General features: G+C 36.8%; 1 protein-coding gene across 1 annotated transcript; it reads right to left on the bottom strand.

Moving 5' to 3' along the window:
* Positions 1–6,107: 6,107 nt before the first annotated feature.
* LOC121407721 (transcriptional repressor scratch 2-like) lies at positions 6,108–19,723 on the bottom strand. The gene is made up of 2 exons (XM_041598911.1): positions 18,748–19,723; positions 6,108–8,110 (listed from the first exon to the last, which is right to left on the bottom strand). The coding sequence occupies exons 1-2, from the start codon at positions 18,782–18,784 to the stop codon at positions 7,254–7,256; spliced, it is 894 nt and encodes a 297-aa protein (XP_041454845.1). The 5' UTR covers positions 18,785–19,723; the 3' UTR covers positions 6,108–7,253.
* Between the last annotated feature and the right edge of the window lie 6,583 nt (positions 19,724–26,306).

Below are 26,306 nucleotides of genomic sequence, written 5' to 3'. Positions count from 1 at the left end.
CTGGGGATTACCCTGGACAGACAACCGTTTTTTTTTACCGGTGCACACATGCTAATCTAATGTCTTTCACGCCATCCCACCGGGTACCCATTTAATACCTGGGAGGAGAGTGGCCAACTTGGATAAAGGACATTAGCGCCGTGTGGGATTCGAACCCTAGTTCAAAAGACTTGAACCACTACACCACAACACGAATATCGCGAACCTTGGGAAGGATCACCATTGGTACGTGTCACGGAACAACGGGGAAAAGATAAGTCACTGTAAGTAGTGCATGTGTTTGCAGCTGTTTCACCTGTGTGAGGGGGTGTGTAGGAGGGTGTGTGTGTAAGGGTGATGTGTGTGTGTGTGTGGGAGGGATGAAAATAGACGGAGAGGAATGGGTTAGTGAAATAAAAACAGAGAGGGGAAATAATTTATAACAAGGCTGTCGATTAGGCCTACATAAAATAGAAGTGAGTTTTAAAAAAAAGGGGAAAGCGAAAATTAAGATGCAGAATATATAATTGACCTGTCTTTACTATTTCCAATCTTTACCAAAGAGCGACATAGACAATTAACATTGATTGGGAGATGACACTATCATATCTTAGCCAGATTAATCCTAAGACGCCGAATCCATCTGTTGCTATTATGAGAGAGACATGGCGATAGTTTAAGGGAGGACGGGATAGCTAAGGGAATGAAATGTTTTGTTCATTTGCCATGTTTGCAGCATCCGTACTTGATCTCTAAACGATTGTATTCAATAAAACTTAATTAGTGCCACTAGGAGGACATTAAAATCAATCAATCTATTTTTGTAACATATGGAACATACATTTCTCACAATATTTCCTTTAAAAATAAATTTCCGCTGTCATGAAGCATGAATAAAATATAAAAAAACCCTTATATACACCAAAATGAATTCTCCTTTTGGGTATTGGAGTTGTAATGCTTAAGTGGTTTAAAAGTTTCGTTGATGGCTAAAACCATAGTGGTAAACAAACCTGCACGATTATTTTTTTCATTTGCATGCACATGCTTATACGTTTCTTTTATGATCATCTTTGCTCTAATTAGTGATGAACATTTCTTTTCTTTTCTTTTTTTAAACGGCTTTTATGGCTTAATGTATCAATTTTTTTTCCGTATAAAAAAGTCACGACACTGTTCCGCTCGCACCAAGAGATTCTATCAAAACCAAAAGACCGTCATCCCCCGTCCTTTTCTCTAAAATCCCTTATGAAAATGGGTTGCTATCATAATGGAGTGCTATTACCCTGTTGATTGTAGCTTAGTGAGGCAGACTCTAATCCCGTCACTCCATGTATCCGGCCCAGTTTTCACCCTTCGCCCAATATTAATATTGCTCGAGAATGAAAAAAAAATGTTAAGAAAATTCATAAACCGCTTCAACTCCCAGACTTGGGGTTGCATATTTTCAATTATAGATGCTCAACTTAATACTTTCCTTTCTTTCATCTCTGTATACATTGTCTTTACGTCCGATTGAACCGTATGAAAGATCAAGGGTTGATTAAGCGGTCTTGACATTCATAACTTTATCCCCCCAATCCCACATATCATGAATATTTCATGAATGTGTTCATCAAGTTGAAATCCATTCCCCCACCCCCCAAAAAAAATGTCTTTGAAAAACTAAATCCATATATTCATGCAGTGTTCTTGGTTAACGTGTCGTTGCATTGGCCCTGTCTCAAACATTATATGCCAACCACCCCCCCCAAAAAAAACCCATCGTCACTCGATAATGAATTAATTTGCACCACATGCCAAGACTCAGTTTCATCATAATGACGCTTTGTGCCGTGTACAACATGTTTTTTTTCTGCTCCGCAAATCCATCTAAATATCTTTTTCAAGTAATGTTTAGTGCTTTTGGAGGTGTGAGGATAAAAGCAATGTATTGTAACATCATCATACTAACACCAAAATCATTATGATCATCATGATAGTCACATCGTCATCATGATTATTATCATCATCGTCAACATCATCATTATCATCATCATCATCATCATCATGGTCATGGTAGTCATCATCATCACCATCATCGTCATCATAATCATAATTATCAGCATCATCCTCATCACCATCATTGACTGGCTTAAAGTTACCATTTGACATGTTTAGGATAAACATACTGTATGCTTCGAACATGATGATCCTTGCGCTAGGATCAAAAGGATGAATGTATCGATATATCTATTGGTATTTCACCTTTTTTCACAAAAACTCTACTTCTTCTTAATCTTAAATTTATAATTCAGATTAAAAAGTAAAGCTCATTTTGTCTCAAAAATGGTATAAACAATATGAAAGTTTTACATCATTAGATTTAAGGGAAGCATTTCTTGATAATAAAAAATCTTGTGTCTTGTAATGTCCATTGTATCCTCTTTGCGGGTGATTAATAAGCTTCTTGATTTTTTTAACTTAAAATTTTCATAAAGATTTTGAAAGTTTTCAGATGATATAGGGTGATCATTATGCATTATATATGATATAAATGATGTCTACAATTGAATTGCTTTGAACAATATGTTCATAAGGTTATTCTTCCATGAATATTTATCATGCTTCAGAGCATTCTGTTCTTTATAAATGAAAATTAAATCACAATGACATAATTTACACAATCTTAAGAGGCATTTAGATATTGCATTAAAAAGTTACCTCTAGTCATGCTTTACGATCGATTTCAATGCCTTTTTTGTCAAAATTAGCCCTGTTCCTGTTTCTGGTAACTCCCGTAGGAACTCGGCAGGACAGCATTTTTGCTGGTAAACGTCAAGCTGGTATATAACCAATTACCTATGAAACATTTTACGTCTAAGTTTAGTTTCAAACGGTATGGAAGACTTCTTTGTCCCCGAAAAAAGGTACGTAGCCAAACCCACATTCTTTGACCAACTGTCGGGTGTTATTCAGCTAGTCAAATTATTTGACGGTATACTATCGGGGGTGGAAACATTGCTGACCTTCTTGTATAGGGCGTTGGCCGAGCTGGTATCGCGTGACCCAAACGAGGGGAATTACCTCTAAAACGTGTTTACATACAAAATATTACCTCTTTGCCTATTCTCAGTTACACGCCCTCCTCTATCCCTGTGCCCGGAGTCTAATCTGCTTATTAATTTCATGAATACAAGAGAAAGGTTCGATGGCCAGTGGACAACCCGCCTGGCCTGTCCGAGGTATAATCAGGGAGTTATACCCCCTTTGGTCAAGTGTAAGAAGAAAAGAACGAGGACAAAGAAAATTGGAATGATTTTTTTCCCAGGCCGGCGTTGCTTATTCTTCTTGAAAGTGGATAGGCATAAATCGACGGAGATTTCGTCTCTGGTAAAAAAAATGAGGAAATATTGAACAAGGAAGATATCAAGTTTTATGATGACTGATACATTTTTCATATAAAAGTATCGTAAATCATGCTTACAGAGATAAAGGAAAACACTTTTAGCGAATGAGGGTGCTTGACTTCGCGCTTGCGTGCATTTGAGCGTGTGTGTTGGCGTGGCAGGGTGTGTGCGTGTGTGTGCATGGGTTATGTTATGTTGAAGCTTGATGTAAAATGGGATGCAATGATAATACATGTATGTTGATTTCTGTTTTCCTGCAATCATTCAGTCATTCATTATCAATTATTATCAAAATACAAAGAGGGTTGGGGCTCAGTTTAGTTAGTTATTTTTTTTAGATATGAAAGTATATTTTTAAGGAATTTAATTTCATCCTTATTTGCTTCAGTTTTGGGTAAATATTTTTTGGGAGAATATCCTTGTTGATATAAAATGAAGATTTGTCATTTTTTTTTATTTATCTTCAGTTTATGTAATCCATCATAAAATCATGTTAAAAAAGGTGACAATATGAATATTAGTTGGGTCACTTGGGCGGTTTGCATGAAGTTGAAACAGGGGATACAGAGAGATAGAGAGATTGGTTGTAGATATGACAAATGTAATTTTATGTAAACAATTACCAATTGAAATCAAAGTAGACAAAGTAAAAAAAGAAATACCGATGAAACACTTTCGCGAAAAACGTTAACTTTATTCTCGTCAATTCGTGCCACTCCTATAGTATACACAAACATTGTAGAATGATATGAGATGCTAAAAATATTGCACGTGTATCGTCCATTTCTCTATAAAACAAACACATCTTGCAGTACAAAGTATTTATTTGCGGAAAATAACACATACTAATTCCCTTTACCATATTCATATTCCATTTCGCTCGATATCCAGGAATGTTCGAATTGTCAAATTTACACTGTATGGGACGACGAAAGGCCCTATCGTCGTTAGTTAATCAACGACAATATCGATATCAATGATGATAGTGATTTGAATTGCAATAAAATAAAGGATAATAATGTTAATAACAATGATAATGATAAGAATAATTATAATCAGGGATAATAATAATAATAATACTATTGATGATATTAATAAGAATAATAATTGTGCTTCCAATATTTCTACTCCTAATACTGAATGTAATAATGTTTATGATGAAAATAGCAATGAAAATAATCTTAGCAATTATAAGGATGAAAAAAATAATAATCATCAATGAGTTTTATCGCACTTGTTTAGTATAACCTGCATCCAAAACTGCCAATGCATCATGTCATAGTTTCACTGGTATCATAAATTTCTAAAGATCATTCATTTATAGACATGATAGAATAATCAAATACTTGATACAAAGGCATTCTTTGGTTCGTTTCAATTATACCCATTGGAAAAGTGAGAGCTGATGTGGCTACTTGATTTGACTCAATTTGTTTGTAACTGAAGGGATCGAGACACCAAGAAAATTCTGTACCCTCAATGCGTAGATAGCACCACCCTTCTGCCTGTTAACTTGCACACCACATGAACATTGTGCAAATATGTACCCTTTCTCTATCGATTGCACCCCATTTTGCACCTTAAATGGTACAAGGTTGAACCTTAAACGGTACACGTTATACGGTTACACCTTTAAGGGTTCCGAAAGATGCATGCGTGTTATTTTTTACCTTTCTTACAGTAGAGGGTCCAACTCTGCACCCTTTACGGGGCAAAGTGTTGCTATAAACTACACCCCTATGAAATAATAAAAAAAGTTTCTTCAGTTGCAAATTAAGAAGATCTATTTGAAGGGTGCAAAATTGAACATATTCCCAAGTGTGTTCTAATGTGACAATTTTCTTAATATTGTTTGCGAATTCGATGCACAATTTTGGAAGGTCCATATCGATATATGATTTTTTAATAGACTGTATGGAGGAATATTTGTGACAGTTTTCAAATATCATAATGATTTTATTATTTTCATAAACGAAATACGTTCTCAAGCTATCTGGATATCACGAAATATTGCTTTCTCTTTGCTTAAAAATACTTTACATACAGGTACATTTCAGCTTCGAATGAGTATCAAAAAGTATGAAATATTATACACAATATTTACAATCAATCATTTGAGAATAAAAACAATCTTAAACTTTATCGAATTATATAGATTTAGCTTAAGTAGCTGTCTACGTCTATCTATCAATGTGCCCCGTTATTTTGGGTCTTGGAAAATCGCCAATGTGCGTTGCAAATAACAGTGCAATGGGGACATTTATTGCGTTTTCTGCAAAATGACATAAAGAAACACATTTGCCAATCATGAAAAATACAGATCATAATTTACACCAATCACTTATCACGCTATTATCACCCCGGAAATTCTCAAATATATATATACATATTGAGTCACATGCTTTTGTAGGATTTTATCAGTTTATCATGAAACAAGTATTTTTTTTTAGAATTTGGGATAAGAAAGTTCATAATTTTCAAGAAAGTTATTTAAATTATATAACATATCATTATTGAACTTTGTACAAATTATGAAAAAGTGATTCACTGGTATTATTGTTCAATAAAATTTGTATATGTCATTGGATCATGCTAATTGTAATACTGTAATACGTTGGAAGAATACAAATGTTCACTTATCATGAGCCAGAGTATCATTTAGAGCTATTGATGACCATCGCACACTTCAAGCCCGAGTCTAAACTCTCGACATCATTGACATTTGATTAACAATTGTGAAACGTCTTATTGATTTGTGTCATACATTTTCTTAATTAACTGCGAGCTACCCTTTTTAAATATGCGACATAAATAGGCCTAAATAAAATCAAGAAAAGACTGCTTAGCACATAGTATTATACACTGTGAAATACGATGTTAAAGGTACCAACCATGCCAACAGTCCATGTCTAACTAGACTAGATCTGGACGTTAGTACATTAATTTTTTGTTTGTTTGGAAATACCCTACTTACATTCACCCCACACACTGTGCACACACCCACACACACCGACATTTCACTTCCTGTTCGTGAAAGGAAGTGAAAAGACGGTGTGTTTACACTGTTAGAGGTGAATGGGTGTAGGGTTTTCCAAACAAATAACTACTAACGTCCAGATCTAGCCTAGTGCCTGACAGGACTACACCCTAGGACGTTTTCATGCACCATGCAGTTTGAAAAAACAAACACACCAAGTAGTGTAGTGTTAAAATGACAAACACAATCAGTGCGTAATAATAACACCATTGAGTGTTGACGCAACCATTAATGTTGTCACTGGTGTAAACTGCTTGTATTAAATGTCGTGCACATTTGACACCGCTATTCTGTTTTTGCAGTGCTTGGTATTCAAATGTATATAAACTTCTTTTAGCGAAATTCCAGTATTTGAAGAAAGCGATGCGTTTTTAAATATTTTTTACATACAATTATCTGCTGAGATGATTGATTTATTTCATATTCTATTGATATAATATTTATTGCACAATGCTCTTAATACAACCCCTGGTTGTCTACAAACTACTATGTTTATTGCTTGCATACTCGTCTATCGGAAAGTTAGTTTCCAGATAATTACATTTACAACACGAATTATACATAATAGTAACACTGAAAAATTTCAGAAAAAAATGGAATTATGAATGCCTTCCATAGAAAATGATTATTAATTGCACCATCATAAATATAACAATTTATTTGATCAATGTTGAAAAATACTTTGTCTCATTGATACATCACCGATGCTAATGTCAGCAAACATGTCTAAGCTGTATCTCCTCACTGAAATATTTTCTTATAAAATCTAGTATTCGTATAAAAGGCGTTTGTTCGTATTGGATTGTAAGATACTTATTTGCTTGTTCCATTGTTCTCTCCTAATTTGATCACGTAGAAATGTTTCCATCGACCGATATATTTTCAGCATCAGACAGGGGCGACGGTGTACACGTCATCATGTCGTCTCTAATCTCTCCATCCAGTTTGAAGCAGGCCGATTCGTAGTGTTTGTTCAGATATGACTTGAGGGCAAACGACTTGTCGCAACGCTTGCACTTGTAGTTCTTGTAAGCCGAATGCGTCTGCATGTGGGCGCGGAGGTTGGAGCGGTCGGCGAATGCTTTGCCACAGTGTGCACAGCCGAAGGGCTTCTCGCCCGTATGTGAACGCATGTGGCCTTGGAGCAACCAGGGACGGCTGAAGGACTTGTGGCAGACATTGCACTTGTGTTTCAGGTTGTGCGTAAGCACGTGCATGGCCAGGGCAGGCATACTGACGTACACCTTGCCACAGACCTCACACTTCTTGGCAAGATGGCTATCGAGGCTGCGATGGGTTTGCTTGTGCCTTGAAAGATTGGAAGAGGTCGCGTACTGCTTCCCGCACTCATTGCACTTGTATTTAGGTCTGTTGGCTACGGCGGCTAAGGATCCATCTATCTGGCCGTGCTGTTGATCAATACCCGGTCCGATCATCCCACCGCTGCCACCGTTTTGTAACGCGCGACGGCGTGATCGTCCGTCCGTTATCAAAAATGCTTCATAGGACAGAAAAAGCTGTCCTTTGCTCTGAACACTGAGGATCCCGCTGTCCATGTCAAAGTCTCTAGACGTGGAGTCTGTAACGGTTTCTGGTGAGCTTGGTAGAGACGGTGGTTCTTCATGGTGATGGTTGAGAAGGTTGGTGATCATCAACGGCTCAGTCGGAGGGGATGACGGTGATGGAGTGATGTCATGGATGTACCCTGCATTGTGTGAGAAAAATAAAGGTGTTGACAATTACTCAATGACATACCCTTTCTATACTTCTATCTTTTTTCAACCTATATCTTTACACACAACTCGAAAGTTTTAGACCATGGGGTTTAATCAGCCTGAAATATAAAGTTCATAATATCTAGTATCCCCATTCCTTATGTACTAGAAACCAAATATTAATCGAGTTATTTTAACAGATTAAAAAACTGCTCGAAACGAGCAAATTGAAGAACAATTATTACCTATTGCTATAGATTGCAAATAGAATAGTTCAGTTTGCACTTCATGAATTTTCCCCTCTTCATTTACACTTACTTTGATATACTGCTTTTATATTCTTAAAGTCGTCATAAAATTATGAAATACAGTCAGAGCAGATTTAAAGGATTATCTGCCGAAGAAAGTACAGGTACATTTGCACATAATGTGTGTACTGGAGTCCATAGACTGCGGGGAGCTCAATACGCCTGCTAACATGGCCAACGAGTGAATTTATTTCATTGCGGTGGTGCACCATACATATGTTCATTTTGCACGCCTGATTGGACTGATATCATTAAGGGAGAAAACCGAGAAGGAGATTTGTGAAAGGAGAGCCTGACAATCATTTTTTTCTTGAAGTATGTTTGGCTGCGGTCAGAAGAAAAAAAACCTGTGGAGGGCTGCCTGTTGTGGGAGTTGGAGAAAGCAAGGAGCTTCGAACAGAAGCATGCTGCGCCTACTACCAATAACAACCGCATCAATAAGGATAATAGTGCCTGGTAGTTAATGACGATGTGAAATAACTGCACTTCGCTGCTATGTTATTAATGTAATGAAACATGTATCCGAATTAAGGGAAAGCATAAAAAATGGGTTAATATTAGTTTCGATAGAATGAGTGAATCGAGCAATTGTTATATATTGGATTATTTCACTCTAACCCCCCCCCCCCAAAAAAAAAAGTAATCCACCTTATATTGTTGTGAGATATGTCCGTTTGTTATTGGGATATGTCATGTATGCATGGATTCATGGATATAGAAAAGCAGCTTAAGATGGGCAGAGGCGAAGTTAGAATATCTTATTAGTATACATTACAATGTAGAGAAAGGGAAGGGAGAGAGAAAGAGGGGTGGGGTGGGGACATCGATCTATTGGGATAGATTATGGAAGAAAAGGACATGAAATAGTTTGTGAAGCTTGATGCATAGATTGGGAGGATAGGGAGATAGCAGTAGGCGGATGATGGATGTAGCTGGGATGCTAACCTTTTCCCTCCAATTTGAGTTCGCCCGAGCGTGAGGATTGATCAACGAGCTTGCCCGGCATCCTTTTTTCATTATTCAAGAGACTTGTTGCGCGCGTGCTTGTATCGCCAAGCAAATACAGGCATCTGCTGCCCTGGGAAGATCGAACTAATGCCTCTTCCACCAATTATAGGTGGCTCTTCTTCTACACCATGACTACTTCAAACAAGGTCTTGATGTGAGGATGATTCTAGAGTCCACCTTCCTATCATGTTTACTTCCATTCTCATTGCATTCCCACTTTCCCCATTCTGTCTCCATCTCAACACTCAACGTATCGCTTTGCACGGAGAACGTTCTTACGAATCGTAGGCTACGGTCACACCAACGATACCATATCCAAAACCGATCGATGCTTTGCTACTGAAATCAACGTAATAATTTCGATCGGTCTGGAGTCGGCCTCGCCAGTGTGACTGCATCGGGCATCTCGATCTTTGGACAGCTGTTTGGAGTTCGGTTTATAGTCCCCAATATATATACGCATCTTAAAACGTATTATGATTGCATTGCAAACAAGACGAGGCCAAGAATGCACTCATTCACATAAATGTAACGATATTGTGAGTCATACCTCATCTTCCAAGGCTTTGATGTGTTTTTTTAATTGCCTTTTTCGAAAAATATAGTTCTTAACAAATTAATCATGATTTAAAATCTCGCTATAGATGTGAACCATGTTGGAAACTTCGTGGATCATATAGAAGCAACATCTTTTTTCCATAATTTATGTACTCATTTATCAATCGCAGCGAAGACGATTAGATATACAGAATGCTGAAATCATATAAGTAGTACAATCAAATTCAAATACTTAAGTGTGTGTGTGTGTGTGTGAGAGAGAGAGAGAGAGAGAATGAGGAGGAGGGGAGAAAGTGGGTAAAATATAGTATTCATGAATTATTCATGAAATGAGATAAGAACTAGAAAAGAAATCGATCAAAATGAGAAAATAAAGAAGGAACAAGAAAAAACAATGGGAAGGGATATGACAGAATCTCTCAAAATGGAGAGGCGAACAATGATGTGACTAAATACTGTCGTCAACAATATGAACGAATGCATTAAAATTGTTTGAAAATAGTAATTTTACTTCTTTTAAAATCTTTGATTAAGTAATTAATCAATGAGCTGAAATTCACGAACACGCAGAATGCTGCTTATATATTTACCAAGCAATAGCCCTTTCTGTTCCATGTACACCAGCCTCCCAACTTTTCTTGTTTTCCCACCATTTAATTCTTATAAATTTAATCCAGTTTTCAATACATTAAAACACTCGCCATCCCCGAAGACAACCACAAACAACGATATATAGAAGTGAAAAAATATATTATTCCCTGCTTGCTTTCCAATACGTAACGATATAGGAACTCTTACAGATTATCGATACATTACTCGCAGTACACTAAATGATTTTATATAATATTTTTTTTTGTTCTTCGCGACCACATTGTTTTGTATTTCATGTATGTCAGAGATGTAAAAACAATAAGAGTGAAAAATCAGACGTTATAGAAATGAAGGCTGGGTTTACGCTTAATACCGCAAAATATGAGACCCAAATTGCTCACTCGAACCGAGAAATCCCATATTCTGCTCATAATACATCCATTATTAGTGCGCCAATGCAAAGCTAATGACGCGTAACGAAACAAGATGCCTTTTCCTTTTTAATCGTCAGTTTGTCAAAGCATCCTTTTGCCTTCGCATATTTTAATATTGGGACCCATGCGGTCATCTACTGTCAATTTTACCCCCACTCCGCCTTTCTTCTGTAGGAGTTCAATGCTCTTTGACCACATGTCTGATTGTTGGCAATTCAGATGTAATTGGGGATAATCGCAAGGATTTAACTAGTTCCGTTCATAAAGACCAATGTCCGTCTGTTCCAATATTTTTGTGGGCGGCAGGCTCAATAGGCGTTTCATAATTATTAAGGAATATGTTATTGGGTGGCACACAATCGCCTGTAGAGAGGAAGCCTTTGTTTTATTTCGAGAGTCAAGTTTCTCTGATTTCTCTATGATTAACTACGCAATTAATTTGATTCTAATGTAAAAGGCCTACAACGCAAGACAACTTGATTTAAATTTATAAAGACATTTTCTTTTGCAAATCATACATGTCATACGTAGTCATAAATGTTCTAGTGAATAAACATGAATCCGAAGTGCTATATTTAATAGTTTTCGAAATTATCAATACAAGCTGAATGATATTTTACCCCATTGTGCCCGCATTAATTAAAATGATCTGATGATAGCCCTTTTTATGTCGCTTGATAGATGGTTTAAGAAGAATTTCCCATTTCACAATTGAAAATTCCATTAATCCGGTATACACCACAGATTATTTAGAATAAATACATATTTAGAATAAAACCGATGTTGTTGTCTTTTACCAGTAAACACAATACTGGTTTCTTTTAAAAACCTATTTGGTGCACCCCAAAACTGCCGAACCGGTATTGCTCAAATACTCTAATTGGTCACATTAAAGATACCGGGTTGCATGATAGTCATTTTCAAAGACTTTGTCTTAGGTTAAGATGTGGCTGTACTAGCTTCATAAGTTCGCCATTTAACAGACGCCGCAAAATGACCGTGTCTGCAATGCTAATGGGGTGTCACAGAAACGTACGATTGATCGTAAGTCAATCTTAGGTCCCCAAATCAATTGAATGTATGGCATTTCATTGCCAATTTGCAATTGATCGATGGTCTCCTTCTTGCAGCAACAAGTGCAAATCGACTTGCTTTTGTTAAAATCGATCCATCATATTTAGATTTGCATCCGAATTTTGCAACTGATTGCAAGCGTTTTCTTACAACGCACCCCGTCACATCGGCTTCACCGGTCGATGGTTTAAGGTTATTTCCAATGGCGTGCCATCGGTCGCTTTGGGGTTCGTTCCGATGGTGTGGCTGCTGCAATTAGCAACATGGCGCCAATTCGCAGGCAGGTTGCTACGCCCACTCCTTGGTACTTCCTCAAAACAAAGAGACGGGCCTACGCAAACCAAGTAGTTGCCGATATCTGATAACTGGAACATGTTCTCTTTGTCATTTGGAGCATGCAAAGGTTGACCTTTACATGATAGCAATGTTAGCACGGTTAGTGGCGCATCTTATCTTCAAGTATCTTAATTTCCTTGGCGAGACTATAGTTCATTGCATATTCAAGGAGAATAATTACTGCTAAATTACATATTTTTTTCTTTAAAGCTCTACTTTTAGCAGTACTGATGTCTTGAAATCAGCAGAGATGTGTTCCCTTTTGCAGTTAAATTAGGAAATTAGATAATAGGAATTACATAGTTTCGTCCGTTCTCGTTTCATCTTGGAATAGAATATGAAAAAACCCCGCATATTAATTATGCAGCGATTTTAACAAACAATTACTTCAATAATCAGAGATATTGGTTGTCTCTCATGTGTTCTTCTTCTTTTTTTCTTCACCATCTTCTTCGCTAGCCTCTATTCTTTCCATCTCACATTCTTTCGTTGTCTTCCATGAGACAGCTTTCGGCAAAGCCTGACGAATCACTCAGATTTAGTGACGTCATCTCAGAGCGCAGGTGTGTGCCATACTACTTATCGTTAGATCCCCCATCTCATGCACTCTTCCCGGCTCTCTATACCGACTAAATCTTTTTCTTTCCTTATCTTCCCCATCTTTTCAGAAATATTTTATTTTCTCATTATCTATCGTCTTCTCCTACTCCCTGCCATTCCTTTTTTCTCTCCCTTCATATATCCACCCAAATTCAATGGACGGCTCTCGGAAGATGGATGGGGGATCAAACCTGTACACACACTTTCATCGTGCCAGGTATAAATGAGACACTTCCAGTTCTATTCGCGTACCAATCTATAGTCGACATCTTTGTATATACTGGTCTCCCATCTCCCGTGCGATCCATATTTGCAGTATTGGTAGAGCTTTCTCCGAATCCCACCACTTTGACAGTCGATAATTCATTCCAAATATTTTCTACCCCCTTTTTCTCTCAAAACGTTGAAGGCTAAAAATGAGTTAACCCTGTTGATTGACAATGAACTCTCACTGCCCTTTGCTGTCCTTATAGTCTATCTTGGTCCATGTCTATACTGATCCGTTTACTATAATTGTTGTCCTTAAAATAACCCTTTCTCTACATCAATCTCTTTAATATTAGAATGATCTCTCATCCTCTTCCCTTGGATCCTCCCCTAACATAAACTGTTTTAATTTTAAAATATTATTGAATGAAAATGTGGTGTGATGACATTTTATGAAATAGCAATGCAACATGTGTAATTACTTAAATGGAGAAGGAAGACTTTGGTCATTATTCAGCATTCTTTCCTTGCCAAACGTACACATGACATACAAGTCATAGAAATGATAAAAATAATATTAGAACTTTTTAGTGAAATCACAGCTGTAGTAGGTAAGCAGAAAAGGAGGCTTGCATCAGGGTAGTGTATGCATTGTTGTTTCGCACAACTGTGGTTTAAAAAACATGGTTATTCTCTAAGGAAGAGGCAAAATTACAAAATTATCTTCCCTTGGTCTGTTTTTATCCTGGCACGATCTCTAATCATGATGCAAGGAAGACATTTCTAATAAATTCTGTATCTTGCGGCCACAAAACCGTCTTTATTGCTCTTTTACCCCACTCCTTTGTATAGCATTTCATGTTATCTTATTCCTTTCTTCACAGAATTTTGCTCCGCTACTCTGCCCCCGGTCCCCAGGGGGACACACGACCTCCATTTATATCAATTCACCCATCTTTTTTTTTATCTCCGTTAATTTTTGCCTGATTTTGTTTTGTTTGCGGCAATGGAGACGTTCGTAAAGAAGCAATTGAACTTGGACAAATTTCTGTTTTGAACCCTTTCGCTAACAACGATATAAGATGGAAATTAAGTGCGAAAGAAAGGGCGGAAAATAGAAATGATAAGAATCGAAAGCTTGCGGCTGAGAATGCCGTTGATGAGTGCACGGAGAGGTTTTTTTGGGCCGCGAAAAAATAGGAGCCCCATCTTGGGTTACATATCTCTCGTCTGATTTGCCCGGAGGCGGTTTTTGGCGGGAAAAGGAGGAAGATCGAATGAACAGAGTGGAGTGCCATTAAAAGCAGACTACTTGTTGAATTCAACCGTGCCGTGTCGGGGGCGAGCCTGTGAGGAGACTTGATTTACATACCAAGACTAGCGGCGGTGAAGATGGGTAACTGGGAGTCATCACGTGTTGCAGATGAATTAAGAGATAACAAGACGAACATGGGAATATGTTTTTGCTTTTGAAACTCAACCAAAAGGCAAAAGCAATAACGGTAGTGATGTTAGATTACAGAAGCGTAGTATAACAGACCGTGTTACAAAAATGTTGGAAAATCAATATAGGCTCCTATCATGATTATTGATTGGAGAAGCAATTTAGAATGACTTCATTTTTCGAGAAATGTTGACCCTCCTGCGATACTAAAATAGAAAATATCACATAAAAGCATAATACCTATCAAAATGATAGGAAGACGCTCGATAGGAAGTTTAAAATACGAGAGGAAACATCTGACCCCCTCTAGTGAAATGTGAAATGCTGAAATATTTCTTCATTACCATTAAACCACATAAAATTGTCTTTGAATAGTCAAAATTTGAAGGAAGATAACAATCGAACGTTTTTCCTCTCTTCAAGGAAGTTATTCCTCACTTCTACGAGCAGTTGTAGTCCGATACGCCTCCTTTTCCGTTGGCGTTTATAAGGACGCTCTCTTTTTGTAAGATGTGACTCTAAGTGTGTTTATAACCCCACTTGTAAGGGGTCGACCGCAGTGGGTATGTGGTTTCTTTGAAAAGAAATTTCCATCTCCTATATTTTGCTTCAACAGTAAAAATAAACTCTGGACGATGATGTAAAGTCAAATGTCCTCTTTCATTCTGCTCCCTTCTACTTAGCCTATCTTCAGAGTATAATAATGAATATATATGAGAAATAAATCGAAGGTCACGTGAAGAAATATTTTCTGCTTTTACCCAATCAAGTTATCGGCGATGCGCATCCAGTATACGCAATGTTGAACAATGATTAAAATAATGAAGAATTGGAGTGTTTTTAAATTGAAAATTAATTATTCATTCCCGATTTGACCTATATACTTGAATTAATATGATTTACACTTCATGTGAACATTTTTACGGCATGACTGCTTGCTATAAAAAACAGAATCGAATTTTGCGTTTTCACCTTTTTTTTGAACTGTCAGTCATGCGATTGGACACGGTAGGCAGTCAGTGAAATCAAATCCCTTCGTATTTAAAAATCGCACACAATGCTGAGGGTGTAAAAAATTGTAAATCCTAAAAAAACTTAACAAACTGAAGTTATGCTTTTTTCATTTTCCTGATTTAATTGTCTAGAATTTGCCAGATATCAGCCACCAAATGTTTTTTTGAGTACCCTTTCTCAAATCGGTTTCACTCACTGATACGCAAAAAATATTTTACACCCTCAACAGTTAGTGTTTCTACCAGTTTGTATCAGTTTGATTTTAGCCATCATTTACACGAATGCATTGGGATGGATAATTAAGGACCTTGAATCAATGTTAATACTTTGAAACTAAACATCAGTCTGATAGGTAAATATTACGCTTACCAGTAACTTGAAAATCATATTCAATATCGAGAAGTAAAGGGGTTTTGGAGGATTTTTTATTTTTTGAGAAGGGATGATCTTGTCATCGACAAGATTAATGTCCATTAAGACAATATCAGTAGAGCCATTAACATGTTTACTAGATGACATCTTGAACAACTTGTTTTTATAAAAATAAATAATACAGCATAGTGTGTTATATTGTATTATGATATAAATATACATTTCTTTATGAATCTTATTATTTCAAAGAATCATAATCAAATTCTCTCATTCATGAAAAATATAAGGGCTATTCAGACTTAGACGTTCTTCAGTAGTGATCAGACTTTATTTTCTGACCGTGCCAAAGGGTATTATCAAAATAACAACCTTCCCATATTTGATGCCCTACTCGACTGTATTCAAGAGAAAGGAAGAGGAGAAAACCCTTACAGATTGTAAAATTTGATTACCGCACTCAATTTTTGGTTAATGCCAAGGGCAACGTGAATCGTCTCCAGAAGTTCCTCACCTCTGGATCTGGCCAGCGCACAGGTGAATTATTCGGGGTGCTAATTTTGATTAATAATGTATTTCTCCACTTTCTCTCTTCTCCCCCCGTTGCCCTTCGGATTAACGGGGAAAAAGAAGGTCTTTTTATTTGCTTATGGATCGTGCGTGCCAATTTGTGTTATCGTTGACTTCTCATTTAGTGGCGGAGAACTCCTGATTAGGCACGGAGCAGGAGAAGCTATCAATGCGATGCATTGCCATGCGCCTTTCCACTCGAAAAGAACAAGAAGAAAGATGTCATATCGCATAAACACGAGATCAGAGGATGTGAAATGGCGGGGCAGAGTAAATTTGTAGTAATATAACACGTAACAGATGGTAATGGGTAAGCTTTAACCTCTTAATTATCAACGACTGGTAGTAAATTGCCCCACTCATTCAATCTCTCGTAGAGTAATTAAGTTATTGATTTGAATAGTAAACTGTTAAAAGCAACATGAGGATAACATGGCTGTCGATGTTTTTCTTTCTTTCAATATGTTCAACATCCAAAGTCATGATTTATATGTATTTTTTAATTTACCAATTATAGATTACCTTTCGTACTTCATCCCTAATTTCTTTTTTAAAAGTCACGTCGAATTAAAGTTCACTTAACGGCGCACCGTATAGTCATGGTAATTGACTGCAAAGTTCAATAGTCTATGAATAATTCTTTTAGCGTATATATATAAAATAAATGAAAAATAAACTAAGTAGTTTGCCCTAACCCTAAGATTCTACTATCGTAAAACCATAATCACTGAAAATTGTGCAAAGAAATAGTCGGCAAATGGTTTCCCGAATCTACATTTCATTCAACTTACATTAAGTGAACATATTGCAGAGATGACAATACATAGCCATATAGAATTTGCAATGTAAAAAAAAACATACCCATAGAGTACACAAACAAATATCAAACTTGTATTTAACACATTAAGACATAAAAACCACAAACTAAAACGCAATACAGGATTCCTTTGAAAAGACATTACATTATTACCGGAAGTTTGCATTTTCTTTTCTTAAATATAGCCCAGTATTCTTGCCTGCCTTTAAACTTCAAATATATTAAAAAATATATTTTACATTAAAAGAGCGAAGCATCCAATATAACTGGAACATATTTGAAATAAATAACAAAAAAGTAGAGCAATATCGAAAATGATGATAACTGATAAATATTTACAAGTACCATCATTATCAGTGGTCGAGTGCATACCTGAATTATGGAAATTCTGCTATACATGTAAATCAGCCAACTTTGAAAAACTTGTGATTTTAAGCATTCATATAGACCTAATCATTGATTATTAACGTGTGTATTTTGGTGTCATCCACGTCTTAAACTACGGGAATAGGAATATGCCGTAAACTGAGCTTGAACATGATTTTATTTTTCATACAGCAGATGCATTTTATGCAAATTATTTGGCATATTTAGTAAAAAGAGCACTATCAATGGATCTAATTTTTTCGTTCAAATACAGAAATAGGAAAAGACAACTTATTTTGATAAAGCAAGAATGGGAGAAAGTGGTGTGTTACAAAATGATAATCAATTACTCAAAGAAAAAATATAAAAATATTGAACTATGGGAAAAATATTGAAAAAATACTCTGGTAACAGGTAATAACATTTTCGGGTTTATTCACGATTTGTTCGCACCAACTATTTTGAACATCGAGCTGGACACTCAAATGATTGTTGTTCCTTGTTATTCAAACCTATTGCCGTTCTTCATATAGTCTAGATTGTCTTACTTTACTTTTGATTACATGAGATTACTATAAATTTGTCCTAAGGGACTTACAATTACAAGCTTCGCTTTTTAATAAGTCCCTCATTTTCATTTTCACATGCTGACTGTAATCTATAATTTGTCTAATCATCAAAATGTATCTGGAACAAAAAGAATTGTATATATTCCATCTATTTCCTACGAATTTGTTAATTAATTATTGAAGTATTCTTATGACACTTATTCTGTTTTGTACATTCATACATATGTATATATGTTTGTTATCAGAAAATGGAAGTGAAATAAACTAAACTGAACTGAAACTGAATGATTTATGATGATGTGCAGATGATACGTTTCACAAGATTTGAACATTGTATTATACTATTAAGATCAAATACATACCATTGTTGACTGTGACGCTGACACCATGATGAGGCATGGTAGGGCTGCCTGGGGTTGCTGGATAGTAAGGGTCGATATCCCCGGGGGCACAGCGCTGAACATGATGAGAATTTGGTCTTCTTTACAAGGAAAGAGCGAGGCATCTCGGCGAATGTCAGGCAGGATAATTACCGTGTAAGAAGACACTTTGGATGAAGACAACAGTTTTGTTTTTGTTCCTTTAAATCAGGATTAAATGTCTCGAATCTGTTTCTTCCTTCAAAACTGGAACTTAACCCTCAATCAACCCAATGCCATCATAAAAAAATCTAATGGGTGCTATTCAGTTTATCAAGTCAGGAAGCACGATTCGGTGGGGTTTTTTTCTCCTCGAAGAATTTAGACAAATCGTGGGATGATTAGACATTAATTATCAGACGAGATTGTTGTTCGCTATTATGTCATAAAATCACCGCGGCACTCACGCGTTACAAAGGATTCGGCTATCTGCGAGCTCTTCCTTGGATATAATACGTCCACATCTACTGTAGCTAGCAGAGCATTGATTGTGGGCTAGAGTGCATGGGGTTGAAGTACGCACCAAGCGAAGGTAGCACCGATCGCTCACTCAATGATATACATCACACGAAACTGCCACTTTTCAGCTGAGATACCATAATTGAAGTATTTATCAAAAAGATGAATGAATCTTCTAAATGTCCGTGGCTGCTTCGTAGAGCTGGGAAGGTTTCTTTACGAGGTGAGGGATAGAGTGTGCGGTGTGAGTGAGAAGCACGTTCCAAGGAATGTTGATAGGGTATGGAGATACTGGCAGGTGGCAGGCGACGCTCTAAGTACGTCTTCGCTAATCCATCTAGAAATACAGAGTCCCGCGAGAGAACGAGAGCCTACTTCGTCGGCGCAGAGTAAATTGCTCGTCTCGCTGCTCGAACTACGTCGCTTATAACTGTCACGGGCTAGAATTTATGACGGGAAGATAACGTAGATGAAAGCAACGGTAAGGGTATTGAGTTGATGGGGGCCCTGAAATCATGTAGTGCTTGACGGAGCGTTGTAAAAATAGGCTATCACTTAAATTGGAGAAATCTGATGGCAGGTCTTGGCGTTTCTAAGCAAGAGCTTCAACTTTGACAATATCAGAAGCACGAAATATGATTATAAATTGAAATGAGTTTCGGATTCTGCCAGTGTTTAATGATGTTTGATCATATCTCACCTCTTTTGAGTTTGTCCTCTAATGAGGTGCTAGCCGCCAGTTTGTGAAGCACTTCATGTTAAGTGGTCGGCAGGAGGGAGAAGGGTCTGGAGGACTCGAAAACCAGGACACTGACTGGCTTGCGATTTCCCAATATTGGCGGGATATTACGACGCAGACGGTAATACACACTGAAGAAGAAAGTCAGGCAATCGAACGCGCGCGTGTGTGCGCTTTCACTTCACTCCTACAAGTGTTCAAGTTCAAGCGATGCCGCAGATTCTCGGCCGACGAGGTGGACCAACAGACGGAGAAGTGCTGCTCTAAGAGAGGTGTATACATGCCCAACCTTTAAGTACGAGCGCCTTTCAAGAATGACATCACAAGTACTCCAGGGCGAAACGGACGACAAAGGCAAGGCAACCTGTATTGCTTATTGTTTTGGCACGAGCGAGGCACGCGACGATACGGGGCTCTTGGTCGGCTAATGAGATTAAGTCAGGTCGATATGAATCCACCATTTAAAGTGGGTAGACCTTTAAGGCCTCGCAGAATCGCGCTCTCTGATTGGTAGAAGACCACTTGCTTTTTGTTGGAAGGGGGTGTGGCCTGTGACTCCATTCATCACCTCTACAAGACGACCTTCATTGTGCAATGTACGTCTTGACATCAGTTCGTTACATTGGTGTCACATCATCTGGCATCTCCGTCTCTATTTAGGTACAACACCAAGGAACAAAAGGTTCCATTCCATAAGGAATATTTATAACGGTAAAGGAGCACCAATATGCTCCGACTTGATCTTATAATTTCTTCACAGTCAGTTCCTTCCTACTTCATTTTAATGAATAACTGTTTAAACGTTGCCTTCAGAGAGTCTTTATCACGTTATTTTTTTTTATAGCTAAATTGATCTACATGAAAAAAAAATATACACACTTATCTTTTAAAATCAGTTCATTTTAAAACGACTATATTACTATATTTAATTTCTTGATATCATACCATAAATATACAACATACATGTAATGTGATTATCATACATACATACATTATTCGAATTTTCCGCTATTCGTTCTGGGGGATTGTCACAGGGAGAGAGAGAGGGGGGGGGGGGTAAAGGGTTGTGACCGCCCATATAATATTACAACTATTGAGAAGAAAAAATGATAAAAAAAGAAAAGAGAGAACAAAGGAGAGCTGCGAAAATGGAAAAAAAAGTACATCTATAGGTCGTCAAATATAGTATAAAACTACTGTAGGTTGTCATGCTCCTATCAAAATATCACACTTGTGCCCCTTCCTTCATGCGTTCACAATACAGAACACTACTAATAGGGTGTGTGTGTGGGGGTGGGTGGGTTAGGGTGTGTGTGGGGGAGGGTGTGTGTGTATGCTCTCATCGAACTATCTACCAGATTTAATTTTCACCACTCCCTAAAATATATTCGTGACATTTATATACATGATTCTAAAAACAGGACAGAAGGTTTTCTGGAATAAATAAGGGTTTTTTTCGAGCCACAATTGCTTTAAGCTTCAAGCAGCCTTATCGATTCAACAAGTCATTGTAATCATTCCATTCGATGCCCCATCACATGTTGATATTGATCGTATAATATACACATATGTCTGTCTCGTCACTCACTCGACATCTTGTATTCATAGTCATTGGTGATTAGTTTCATTATGCTTCCATAAAAGAAGAAAAAAAATCGTCGGTATGAAGAGAACAAAGAAACGTACTTTTCTACATTGTGGCATTATTGTACTTTTCAAGCATAATACATTTAGATACAATTATATTGATAGGTATATTAAACATGCTCATATTTACTGATATTACTTACAAACAAAAATGTAACTTAAAAAAACCTACCTACAACACAGACTCTCATTTTTCTCTGTACAGAACAATCTCAGCATGCTATTTCATTTTGTATGAACAGCAGAAACAGAAACTTGACATTCAAACCATTATTGTGACAAATGTTTTATCTTTATTCATAAAGAAACGTCGCCAATAATTATGCTCGTTATGATTTACCCGAGGAATTGTAAAAGGACCTAGTTGTATTTGTTCATGGGCTAATAAGAGTCTGCGAAGCTGTCTAGCTTAATCCCACTTGACACCCTTTCTTCTTAATTAAGGCGTTTTCGCAACGAATACGCAGACGCTCTCTGGAACGTAGAGAATCTATTGTCAAATGCCGTTCACGAGAAAGCAGCCTTTGTCGAAAATCGGTTAATCAAAATCGCAGTGTCGTCTTAGAATCTGGACAAAGGAAATGTTTGCCATTTTTTTTGTCAGCTCCGAATCTTGGGACGATCTCGGTTCACTAATTTTCGACAAAGACCTCTAAGCTATTATTGCGATTTGACCGGCAGTTTCAGTACGTTTACTATGTTGTAATTGCGAAAAACTTGCTAATAACATGTTGTATTACGCTTGGTTTAATCCTATTTTCAACATTGTCTGATCCTTTTTGCTAAGATGACAAGGAAGCTTTCTATAAGATTTGGCATAAATTTTATTTCCCAGCTTTGTGTACCAGTTACATCTAATCAGATTTTAATTTTTGTTTCTTGTTTGATATATTCATAGACATATTCGTACTCCAACGTCATCAAATATTCATAGCAACAGGCGAGTCTGACTAGCATGATAACATAGCACCACAGTGCAAATATACGCCGTGTTTGGTTGTTTGCATCTGATTTGCTTGATTTATTACGGATAATTAGACCCTTCAATTTGGTGTCAGTCTGCAATCTAAATGATTATAAGGGTTGAACGAGGCTAGGTATGCATACTTACCGTCGTGTGTCCCGCGGCGTTGAGATAATAGAAGCGTAATTGATGAAACAATGCCCCAGGTTCATCAACAGATGAATTGAAAACTGACCCGTTAATAAAATATGTCCCTGGTTTCACGCGATATCAAGGCAAAGCACGTTACACTCGATGTGCATGCAGTCTATTGGTTTAATGAGCTAAAAAAAGGGGGCACAATTAATGGCATTAGATGAAAAACAAAGACGCGAGCAAGCAAATATTTGATATCTTTAAAATGAAAATCTAATTCGATTTTGACATGATATTTTAGAAAAATAAAATCACATGTCACCATATTTCCTTTCCTTAGCCTTCATTTGCTTCTTTTTTTTCTTTTTCTCGGTCGTGGATCGTTGTTTAATATTGAAAATTTTCCAAAACTAATTCACAAACCTGGCTGTTTGAAAATATTTTTTTTGTAACTTTATTTAGACTGAGACGTTCATCAGAAGTGCAGCTTTGACGACAATAACCTCAACCTCAACCGAAAAGAAGATTTCTTTTAGGTCATATCTCGTCATTTTTATGAATACTCCTTGTCTTCTCGGGAGCATTTCGTGTAAGGACTTATCAGACGTTTTACCCGACAGGTCCTATTTTATCTGACAGTTACCATAGTAACACTGCTTCTTAGCCAATCGACATCAAGGAAAGTTGTCAGATCTGACAACTTGTCTAACAAAAATGTTGATGATTTGTTGTACTACGTCGATATTACACAGAGTGTTGCAAACTTTCATCTTACCTGATTACTGAGTGAGCTAGTATGATGAGAAGACGAATTTGTTTAAAAACGAATTCTTTCCATCCCTTTTCAAAGTAGTAGCTTTGAGCGTGAACGTGTTTAATGCAAGTTTGTTAATTGTTCACCATTTCGAAGCTGCGGAACGCAGTCAGAAAAATGGGAACAAAATTGAATTATCGGTCCATTAGAATTGATTTACAAAGTTTTATTTCCATCATTATATCACCCCCAATGAGTTGTCAATTTTGTGTCTGATGTCATAGATTCACAAGTCTTCGTTTTTCATTTTAATCGACGTGATTTTGATTTTTCAAAGAATATACTTTGATATGAATTTATGAAAATAGTGTTGCAAATCTCGGCGTTTGCTCTTTCCTGTCCTCTCTACCCCACTCACGATGCGTTTCACGTTGTCCTTTGTCCTCTCTATTACTGTATTATTTTGTTTTCATTGTGCCCCCATGTTAATTGCTCTTCTGTAATATTATCCATGAAAATGCATCTATCTTCCTTAAAAACCAAATTCTACTATTTCCGCGTTGCTTTAGCTTTTACCTAGTTTCCTTGCGTACTAATCAACAACTTGCATTTAACCTGTTATAATGGCCAGTGTTTTCACAAACTTCTTCGTTCTTTTTCATTTTATGAAATACACTAAACATGCCAAATAAATTCTTTAATAATTATGATTCTATTGAGTAAAACCGTTTTTTGGTTTTTTATGACTTTCGTTTGTATCATTACTACACACTAAGACTTATATGACTAGCGACAGTGCTCTTTGAATTTTAGTTATTACTGACTTAAATGTTGAGAAAATGATATACATATACTTAAGGAAAAGAACAAAAAATAAAAAATAACATGACAATGATATCATGGATATTAAGATAATTTTGGTGGCTACTAATGTTACTAAAATATCAGTCATGGTTCAAGATTCAAAGTTAATAACCATGTATTGTACAAGATGTTATGAACATAACAACACAAATTAATGCATATACAATCCACATTCTTTTAAAACAACTCTCCCCGTGCTTGTCATTCTTCTATTCTCTCTTTATTTCCTTGTGTTTGTCTTTCTTTCTTTCTGTCTTTCTTTCTCTCCTTTTTCGTACTCTTCTCCCTTTTTTTTATTCCTTCTTTATTCCCCCTTTTTCTTTCCTACTTCATTTGTCATTACACTTGTTTCTTTTCATTTGGACAACCGAACTGAATTCCATAACCATCCATTTACTTAAAATCATGGTTGATTTTTTACCCGTTTCGTGATCATAAAGGCCGTCCTCTTCATCAGACACCAGCTCAAACAAAATCTCTATTACGCTCTAGCTTTAAATATGCCTCAAAGGAACACTACACGGAAGAAACTTAGCAGCAAGATGCTAATTCTAAAAGCAAAATGTAACGATGTAATATAACAGTATAAAGTGACGACAAGGAAAGTGTCGAGGTTATATCGGCTACGTGATAAGCTTTGGGTATAATATTTGTTCGCTGTTTTCAAATTTGTTTTTCTGTTCGTTCATTTGGTAGGGCTTAGGATGGGGACGGAAAAGAAGCGCAATTAGCGCAGACTCGTTAAAGTGTGAACGAGTATTGTCCATGTGTGACCTAATCTGTATACATAGCCCATGGGTCGACAGACAAAACCCATGGAACAAGAATGGAGATTGATGCATCTCGGATGGTGACATATTCAGTAAAATTAACACATTCTTTAAGGAGATCTTAACGTTTACATCATAACTGTCTCAGAATGATAACTGAAATATTTCGTTTCATTATGAAGCAAAAGGAAACAGGACATGTACGAAATATACAATATAAGCATAATTTTGGGGGTTTTGACTCCCCATAAAATTAGCACAGAGTTAGACTATGTTCTAAATTAAACCTGACTTCAGAATACGGGATTCGTTACATCATAAACGAGCAGCTGCCCTGTATGTTATGCAATATAAAATGCATAAATTTCAATTTTCTAATGGTTCGTGGTGACTTATTTTTGTTTTCTTTTTAGGAACTGGTGCGAAATAATTTGTCTATTGATATACTGAATGTACAGTAAAAATCATTTAAATTTTCTGAGAAAATGACATTACATTGATTTTTCAAAACCATTTGATATGTAGGAAAGTTGCTCGCATATGTCCTCACAAATCAAATAATTAAAATTCTAATAACTTTTTCATTCCTTGATAGATTATTCCCAAACCTTCGGCAAAGTTTTGTATTATTTTTTTCCTGCTATTTTTACAATCAACTTTTTGTCAAGGTGAACTTCCTCTTAATTTGGCATGGGAGTTTTAATTCAAGTCTTATGTTCATTTGTATTTTTTTCTTTATCAGCAACTTCTCGTTGGGGATGATCTTAATTTTTTTATTAAAACAATAATATAGCGACCATGCAGTAGAGGATCTATTGAGACGTAATTACATCATGCACCCCCCCCCCCCAAAAAAAACAAGGGGGGGAGAGAAAGAGCTCATGGGAAATGATTTTTTGGGCGAAAAAGGAGGCGAAAGGGAGAAATAAAGGGTTGAAACGACCCATTAAATAGCCTTACGTGTTTTTACCATGCCGTAATGGTCGCTTTTATTGACCGCAGTCCGCGGATAGTGCAGTAGCCCGACCCGCCTCGGGCCGCAGCACTCGGCCTGACTGACACGGGGCGCGCGTGCGATAATTCGATGAACAAACGAGAGGCGTCTTTAAAATAGCAAATAGAAAAAGAAAAGAAAGACAGGGGCACGCACGCAGGATGGACGAGAAGACA

The sequence above is a fragment of the Lytechinus variegatus genome, chromosome 2 (assembly GCF_018143015.1).
Source record: "Lytechinus variegatus isolate NC3 chromosome 2, Lvar_3.0, whole genome shotgun sequence".
NCBI lineage: Eukaryota > Metazoa > Echinodermata > Echinoidea > Temnopleuroida > Toxopneustidae > Lytechinus > Lytechinus variegatus.
Note: the sequence above shows the minus strand (reverse complement) of the source record. Positions and strands in the feature narration are given on the sequence as shown.

Bases quoted from the DNA above. Each gene is read 5' to 3' on its own strand.
- LOC121407721 (XM_041598911.1), bottom strand. From the start codon at position 18,784: ATGCCTCATCATGGTGTCAGCGTCACAGTCAACAATG. The intron at 8,111-18,747 runs GTATGTATTTGA...CACACAATGCAG, and splicing joins CAGCGTCACAGTCAACAATG to GGTACATCCATGACATCACT.